The sequence below is a fragment of the Salvelinus sp. IW2-2015 genome, unplaced genomic scaffold, assembly GCF_002910315.2.
Source record: "Salvelinus sp. IW2-2015 unplaced genomic scaffold, ASM291031v2 Un_scaffold3427, whole genome shotgun sequence".
NCBI lineage: Eukaryota > Metazoa > Chordata > Actinopteri > Salmoniformes > Salmonidae > Salvelinus > Salvelinus sp. IW2-2015.
In genome coordinates, this window is record NW_019944707.1 from 63,126 (window position 1) to 71,984 (window position 8,859).

At 45.9% G+C, this 8,859-nt stretch overlaps 1 protein-coding gene, 1 long non-coding RNA gene and 1 pseudogene across 2 annotated transcripts in view; 2 read left to right on the forward strand and 1 right to left on the reverse strand.

The window, feature by feature from the left end:
• Positions 1-923, forward strand: part of LOC112075837 (serine/threonine-protein kinase 26-like) — a 10,122-nt pseudogene extending 9,199 nt beyond the window's left edge.
• A 78-nt stretch (positions 924-1,001) lies between these two features.
• Positions 1,002-1,591, forward strand: LOC112075836 (uncharacterized). Its single transcript, XR_011477501.1, has 3 exons — positions 1,002-1,252; positions 1,331-1,401; positions 1,477-1,591. It is a non-coding gene; the product is annotated as an uncharacterized lncRNA (long non-coding RNA).
• A 1,616-nt stretch (positions 1,592-3,207) lies between these two features.
• LOC139025857 (FERM domain-containing protein 7-like) overlaps positions 3,208-8,859 on the reverse strand; it is a 20,080-nt gene continuing 14,428 nt past the window's right edge. The window contains exon 7 of the mRNA XM_070441091.1: positions 3,208-4,335. Within this exon, the coding sequence (XP_070297192.1) occupies positions 3,208-4,335 (1,128 nt within the window). The remainder of the gene's footprint in view (positions 4,336-8,859) is intronic.

Genomic DNA, 8,859 nt, shown 5'->3' on the forward strand with positions numbered 1-8,859 from the left:
CTCTCCCTCTCTCTCTCCCTCTCTCTCCCCCTCTCTCTCCCCCAGGACCAGGAACAGCACTTGAAGTCCACCAGTTACTCCACAGTCATCTCTCCAGTCTTCTCGGAGGTACACATGTTTATGTTCAGACATTGTTAATGTACATTTCTGAATGTACACAGTACCAGTCAAAGGTTTCGACACACATACTCATTCCAGGGTTTTTCTTTATTTTGTACTATTATGTGTTATTTCATAGTTTTGATGTCTTCACTATTATTCTACAATGTAAAAAAATTATGAAAACTCTTGAATGAGTAGGTGTGTCCAAACTTTTGACCGGTACTTTATGTTGTGACTGAAGTTTGATCACAGGGGCAGTGATGACCAGAGGCGTGCTCTAGAGGAGCTGGAGAGAAACATCCGACTGGCTGAAGACGTCTGTCCTGGAATCACAGACAAGATGGTCGCCACGATCATAACACGCTTCAGGACGTAAGTCACTCTCTTCTCATCCTTCTCTCCCCCTCTTTCTCTTCTTCTAATAAATCCCTCTCTCTCTCTCCTGCTGTCTCCTCTGCCTATCTCCTCTGTCTGTCTCATCTGTCTGTCTCCTCTGTCTGTCTCATCTGTCTGTCTCATCTGTCTGTCTCCTCTGTCTGTCTCCTCTGCCTGTCTCCTCTGCCTGTCTCCTCTGCCTGTCTCCTCTGTCTGTCTCCTCTGTCTGTCTTCTCTGTCTGTCTCCTCTGTCTGTCTCCTCTGTCTGTCTCCTCTGTCTGTCTCCTCTGTCTGTCTCCTCTGTTTGTCTCCTCTGTCTCTATCTCTCACTCAGGTTCACTCCAACATAAAAGAGAAGAGATGGAAGGAGAGAGATTCGAGGTCGATTCCAGTTAAACGAAGGAAGAAAAAAGAAGTGCAGAAGTTCTACACACACACACACACACACACACACACACAACATCACACACCCACACACAAACACACACAACACACACCACACACACACACACCAACACACACACACAACACACACACACACACACACACACACACACACACACACACACCAGTAATGTAACTAAACGTTCATTCTTGCTGAATGTCTTGGGTCTCAGTAGAAAAGGCCTCCAGACATAGAGATGTCTTTCCCCAACTAGCCGTCTGGTTGTTCATTCACCCAGTATATTATCATTAACTCTCAGCTGGTTACACATCACTACCTGTCTGCTTGGTCCTAACCCTCAATGTTAACATGTCTGTAGGGTCTGGATAGGTATAACACGTATGTGGTGGATCTGTAGGGCCTGGATGGTATAAACAGTGTAGTAGAGGATCTGAAGGGTCTGGATAGATATAAACAGTTGTGTGGTGGATCTGTAGGGTCTGGATAGGTATAAACAGTATAGTGGTGGGGTCTGTAGGGTCTGGATAGGTATAAACAGTATAGTGGTGGATTGAAGGGTCTGGTATAGGTATACAGTATAGTTGGATCTGAAGGTCTGGATAGGTATAAACAGTATAGTGGTGGATCTGTAGGGTCTGGATAGGTATAAACAGTATAGTGGTGGATTCGTAGGGTCTGGATAGGTATAAACAGTGGTAGTAGTGGATCTGTAGGTCTGGAGTAAAAACAGTATAGTGTGGATCTGTAGGTCTGGATAGGTATAAACAGTATATGTGGTGGATCTGTAGGGTTGGATAGGTATAAACAGTATAGTGGTGAAGCTCCACTGTATTGATTCCACCGTCAGATTGGAAAACATTAAAGGGTTAGGACAAGGAGACGGGTAAGGATAGATCCAATCAAATCCATAGCAACACAGAGGCAGCGGAGGGTCCAACACTGTTTGATGATTGGCAGAACTGTGTTCTGGAGTGTGTTTTTGTTGTGGCTGGGTTCTATTCCAGAATTCAGTTAGACATGTCATCCCACCGACATTCCAGTTCCGGAGCCATCTAGAACCCCTTTTCACATTTCCTTCTCCCATTCTAAAGTAAATAACTCAGGGCTCTACTTTTTGAATATTTACCTGTATATTGGGATACATTTTAAATATAATATTTCTTGTTTTTATATGGGATTAGTAGGTTATACATTTTTGGGAAATTTGAAAATGTTGCGTGATCCATTTTATATTTCAATAGATGTTTGAAAGAGTAATGTTTGTAAATATAGTTTGATCAAAATTGTGTGTGTGTGTGTGTGTGTGTGTGTGTGTGTGTGAGTGTGAGTGTGTGTGTGTGTGCGTGTGCGTGTGCGTGTGCGTGAGTGTGTGTGTGTGTGTGTGTGTGTGTGGTTGTGTGAGTGTGTGTGGTTGTGTGAGTGTGTGTGTGTGTGTGTGTGTTGAGTGTGTGTGTGGTGTGTGTGTGTGGTGTGTGTGTGTTGTGTGTGTGTGTGTGTGTGTGTGTGTGTGTGAGTGTGTGTGTGTGTGTGTGTGTGTGTGTGTGTGTGGTGTGTGTGTTGTGTGAGTGTGTGTGGTTGTGTGAGTGTGTGTGGTTGTGTGATGTGGTGTGGTGTGTGTGTGTGTGTGTGTGTGTGTGTGTGTGTGTGTGTGTGTGTGTGTGTGTGTGTGTGTGTGTGTGTGTGTTGGTACCAGTATAGAGTGTGTTGGGAGAAATGCTGAGGGGATGATTTGTTAAACAGTCTTTTGTAAAAGTTTGAAAGTTAATTTGTGTGCGATTTTTATTTGTATTATTTTTAGGTTTTCTTTTGGGGGGAATAAATGTTTAATTTTGGCCTTCATTTTTGTCCTTTTGGCCTGTATGTTTCGCCTATGTGCTGGTTTGATTATTAAAGCCTCTGAATCTATGCAGTAAAAATGTTTAGTAAAATGGGTTGAGATTTTATATCCAGGGCCCGTTTTTCAGAAAGTGTCTCAGTGTACAGATCATGTTGGTTCCCGTATCTCAAGTAAAGACACATTGCTCATCATACACATTACACACTTTATTGACAGATGAATTCAGACATGTACCAAAAACCTTCAATAGAAACAGGATACGCTACTTTCTGTAAAGTACAAAACGGACGTTCACTTCAACACTGTAAACATTTTTTGGGGGGAGTGTCTCTTCAATGTACAAAACATCCTGAATACACCAAATGTCATCCTGACCACACACACACACACACACACACACACACATAACACACACACACACACACATACACATAACACACACACGTCACACAACACTTGTTGATCTACACACCCACACACCGCTATTCTACAGTCTCAGTTTCGTAATTCGAGGCGTCCCCTCTCCCCCACTGCTATACCTCTCCTCTTCCCCCTCCTCTTCCTCCTCCAGTTGTAAACTCCCAGAGGAGAACCTCATCCTAGCCAGAGCATTGGACCGTACCACTTTACCCAACGGGGGTACTGGGCAGTAGTATGGGTAGATTACCTCTGGGTCTGAATCACTGTAGCTTCCACCGGCCCCCCCTAGAACACACAGCGAGGTGGGCCGGTCTGGCAAGGGGGAGGAGTTTAGAGGCAGGTAGGAGGGTCTTTGTGGAGTCTGGTGACGTGATAGGTGGGGGTAGTAACCTAGGGGACGGAACTCAGAGGCGGGGTTGGAGGCGGGGACTACTCTGGGGAACTTGACGTCCGGTTGGCTGGTGGCACGACGAGGAAGTCCAGGCAGGAAGTTGGAGTCGTCGCTGTAATGTCCCGCGTCTATTCTCCCGACGTCGAAACTCCTGGCTGCGTTTCCGCTCAAGAACCCACCGTGGTAGACCCTGGTCAACCCCAGCCCGGATGGGCGGAGATTCCGCCTGAGTGGCGACAGGGAAGACGAATCAGAGCGTGTGTAGAGAGAAGGGTGTGTCAGCCCCTCCAACAGGGTGTGGTCTAAGCGGTGCATCTGCGGGAGACGCTCCAATGAGGTTACGGCGCCGTCCAAAAAGTAGGCATGTCCGTGCGGATAGCTGGCCAATGGGAATGTTGGAAGGACTGGATGGAACTGGTAGGCGGGGTTATTGGGGTATAGGAGGACCAATTGCTGTGCGTCGGAGGCAGGCTGGGGTTTGGGCCGAAGTCTGGCCCTGCTGTTTCCGTGGTAAACCTCTCGATGCCCCGCCCCTCCCTGCCGTTGCCCCCCTGCCCTCCTCTCCTCGATGTCTACCGATGTAGAGGCGGACCTTTGTTTAGGAGAGGCCGTTGATTGGTGGAAAGCTTGTGGGAGGCGGGACCGCTGCAGTTCCGTGGAGAAGACCACTTCGACAGCTGATTGGCTGCGTTTAGGGTTAGCTCCTCCCACTTCCTGTTGTTGTCTTTCCACTTCCTCTTCACTGTGGCTTCCGGGGCGCGGGAACGAGTCGGACTGCTCGTAGAGCTGGAGATGCGCACACACACACACGCACACACACACAGACACACACACAGACACACACACACACACACACACACACACACACACAAAAGACAGCATGAGGTGGATAAATATGTTGATGTGCATTATTGAATTTGTCATTGGTAGGGTTGTCACGATACCAGTATCGCCTAGATACCCTAGTTGGAAACAAACTGTCTCATGTTGCCATCCAGAATCACATGTATTTATTTTCCAAGCTATAGCACAAAATATTTTACATGAAGCAGGTTTTTAAAGGACCAAAGAGTTTAGGCTGCGCTGTGTTTTACTCATAGGTGAAATTGCCACAGGGGATGGTGGGACATGTCCCCCCCCCCCCCCCCCCCCCATATTCAGAACAGGTTGATTCATCCCCCACTATAAATATATATCAAGTAAAAGTATATGAAAAATTGAAAATTGGAGCGGCAGGTAGCCTAGTAGTTAGAGTGTTGGACTTGTAACTGAAAGGTTGCCGGATCGAATCCCCGAGCTGACAACGTAAAATAAAGCTGTCGTTCTGCCCCTGAACAAGGCAGTTAACCCACTGTTCCCCGGGCGCCAAATGACATTGATGTCAATTAAGGCAGCCCCCCCCCGCACCTCTCTGATTGGGTTAAATGAGGAAGACACCTTTCAGTTGAACAACTGACTAGGCCCCCCCCCCCTTTCCCAAAATATATAGAAAAGCAGGAAATGTGCTTTAAAACTGCAAAATGTGAAGAACAGCATGAGATAAGCACCAAAACACGACCACAACGTCCTCTGGCGTTAACCCAGCACCCCTGGCAGGCTAAAACGAACGCACCAAAACACTACCACGACGTCCTCTGGCGTTAACCCAGCACCCCTGGCAGGCTAAAACGAACGCACCAAAACACGACCACTTCGTTGTCTGCGTTTCTGTCATCAGAAGAAAATCTTTCCAAGTTACAGAGTTCAGACAGAATAAGGTCGGGAGACAGACTGGGGGGGGGGGGGGTGTTAGGATCGACATTCAACGACACATCTCAGTCTTTGTCCATGGTATGTTCACACTGAATTATTATATGAAGAACAAATGTGGACTGGGCATAAGGTAGGTGAACTCCACCTATAATACAACTCACAATTCATCTTTTGTCGTCCTAATATTTGCCTTGAAATACCTTCGTTACCGATGGTGACGACTTCCACTTCCATTTCAAAATTCCGTCAGTACCCCTTCCTGTACTCCCTGTTCACTCATGACTGCACGACTCCCAACACCATCCTTGAGTTTGCAGATGACAACAGTGGTGGGCCTGATCACCGACAACGACAAGACAGCCTATAGGGAGGAAGTCAGAGACCTGGCCGTGTGGTGCCAGGACAACAACCTCTCCCTCAACGTGATTAAGACAAAGGAGATGATTGTGGACTACAAGAAAAGGAGGACTGAGCTCGCCCCCATTTACATCGACGGGGCTGCAGTGGAGCAGGTTGAGAGCTTCAAGTTCCTTGATGTTCACATCAACAACAAACTATCATGGTCCAAGCAGACCAGACAGTCATGAAGAGGGCACGACAAAACCTATTTTAGACTGAAAAGATTTGGCATGTGTCCTTAGATCCTCAAAAGGTTGTACAGCTGCACCATCGAGAGCATCCTGACGGGTTGCATCACTGCCTGGTATGACAACTACTTGGCCTCCGACCGCAAGGCACTACAGAGGTTAGTGCGTACGACCCAGTACATCACTGGGGCCAAGCTTCCTGCCATCCAGGACCTCTATACCAGGCGGTGTCAGAGGAAGGCCCTACAAATTGTCAAAGACTTCAGCCACCCCAGTCATAGACTGTTCTCTCTGCTGCCGCACGGCAAGCGGTACCGGAGCACCACGTCTAGGTCCAAGAGGCTTCTAAACAGCTTCTACCCCCCATATAGACATACGACTACTGAACATCTAATCAAATTGGTACCTAGAATATTCACATTGCAACTCTCTCTAATTATCTTATTATTAATTATCTATGCATAGTCACTTTAATAACTCTACCTACATGTACATATTACCTCAATTACCATCGACACCGGTGCCCCCGCACATTGACTCTGTCCCGGTACCCCGTGTATATATCCTCGCTACTGTTATTTTACTGCTGCTCTTTAATTATTTATTATTTTTATTTCTTTTTTTTGTTTGTATTTTTCAGGGCTTGTAAGGTACATGTGACTAATAAAGTTCGATTTGAAAATCCCCCTCCATATCACCTCGAGAGGCATAATATGTCAAAATATTATTCACATTATTATTATGATTACTATTATTCTAGATTTTTCAGTAGATAGATTTTTCTCCCTGTGGTTGCTAGGTAGAGTAGATAGATTTGTCTCCCTGTGGTTGCTAGGTAGAGTAGATAGATTTGTCTCCCTGTGGTTGCTAGGTAGAGTAGATAGATTTTTCTCCCTGTGGTTGCTAGGTAGAGTAGAAAGATTTTTCTCCCTGTGGTTGCTAGGTACAGTAGATAGATTTGTCTCCCTGTGGTTGCTAGGTAGAGTAGATAGATTTTTCTCCCTGTGGTTGCTAGGTAGAGTAGAGTAGATTTTTCTCCCTGTGGTTGTTCGCAGGTACACACACACACACACACACACACACACACAAACAAAACACCCACAACACACCACACACACACCCACACACACACACAACACCAACACACCACACAACACACCACCAGCCTTGTATACTAACCTTCTGGGAAACACAATTCAGTCCCATTCAACCCTACTGTCAAACTAACCATAAACCTGAAAACCTAACGCTAATCCTAACCCTAACCTAACCTAATCATAACCTACATCCTAATCCTACCCTAATCCTAACGCCTAATCATAACCCTAACCCTAATCCTACCCTAATCCTAACCCTAATCAATCTAATCCTAATCCTACCCTAACCATAACCCTAATCATACAACCTAACCTAACCCTAACTCCTAATCCTAACCCTAATCCTAATCCTGTCTCCTCTCGTCTCCAGGGTAACACTAAGATAACACATTCAGCCTGGGCCAAGGTCCGTAAACTGAGCTTCAAGGAGGAACACTTCCTCATCAACTACATGACCAAATAGGGGTGAGACTCCTATTCCCAGCCATATTCACTTCCTCATCAAACTACATGACCAAATAGGGGTGAGACTCCTAATACCCAACATTATCACTTCCTCATCAAACTACATGACCAAATAAGGGGTGAGACTCTATTACCAACCATATTCACTTCCTCATCAAACTACATGACAAATAAGGGGTGAGCTCCTATACCCAACCATATTCACTTCCTCTTCAAACTACATGACCAAATAAGGGGTGAGACTCCTATTACCCAACCATATTCACTTCCTCATCAAACTACATGACCAATAAGGGGTGAGCTCCTATTACCCAACCATATTCACTTCCTCTTCAAACTACATGAAATAGGGGTGAGACTCCTATTACCCAACCATATTCACCTTCCTCATCAAACTACATGACCAAATAAGGGGTGAGATCCTATTACCAACCATATTCACTTCCTCTTCAAACTACATGACCAAATAAGGGGTGAGACTCCTATTACCAACCATATTCACTTCCTCTTCAATAACATGACCAAATAAGGGGTGAGACTCCTATTACCCAACCATATTCACCTTCTCATCAAACTACATGAACAATAAGGGGTGAGCTGCTACTACCCAACCATTTCACTTCCTCTTCAAACTACATGACCAAATAAGGGGTGAGACTCCTATTACCCAAGCCTGTTCTATTCAACTTTGTAAGACTGTTTCATAGAATATAATTCCTCTGCCCTCCGAAGTGTATTTAGATATCTCACATTTTCAGGAATTAATAACAGTGTTTTTAAGGAAATTTCAAGAGAAGATACATTTTAGTGTGTACAACTTCTTTAAAGTATATACCTTCTTTAAAAAAATAAATATTTACCTGTGGTCTCCACGTGTGTGCGCACCAGCCGTCCTAAGGACCACGGTAGAGTTTGCGATGGCGAGTCGAGACGTATCTAAGTCCTTCTGGAAGACCTGTGTTGAATACCATGCCTTCTTCAGACTGGCCAAAGAGCCACGTCACGCAGCAAGACTCTGCTGTCCAGCAAAGGGTCCAGCTTCAGATACAGGTATGGAGAAGATGGAGCTACACACTCACTGGGTACCAGACACATACTGGGTAGCAGACAGCATGCTGGGTACAGAACATGCTGGGTACAGACCACCCGGGTAGACACATACTGGGTACAGACACATGCTGGGTACAGACACCGGGTACAAGACACATACTGGGTACAGACAACTACTGGGTACAGACACATGCTGGGTACAGACACACCGGGTACAGACACATACTGGGTACAGACACACACTGGTTACAGACACATGCTGGGTACAGACACACACTGGTTACAGACACACTACTGGGTAACGACACACACTGGTTACAGACACATACTGGGTACAGACACATACTGGGTACAGACACGCATGCTGGGTCCAGACA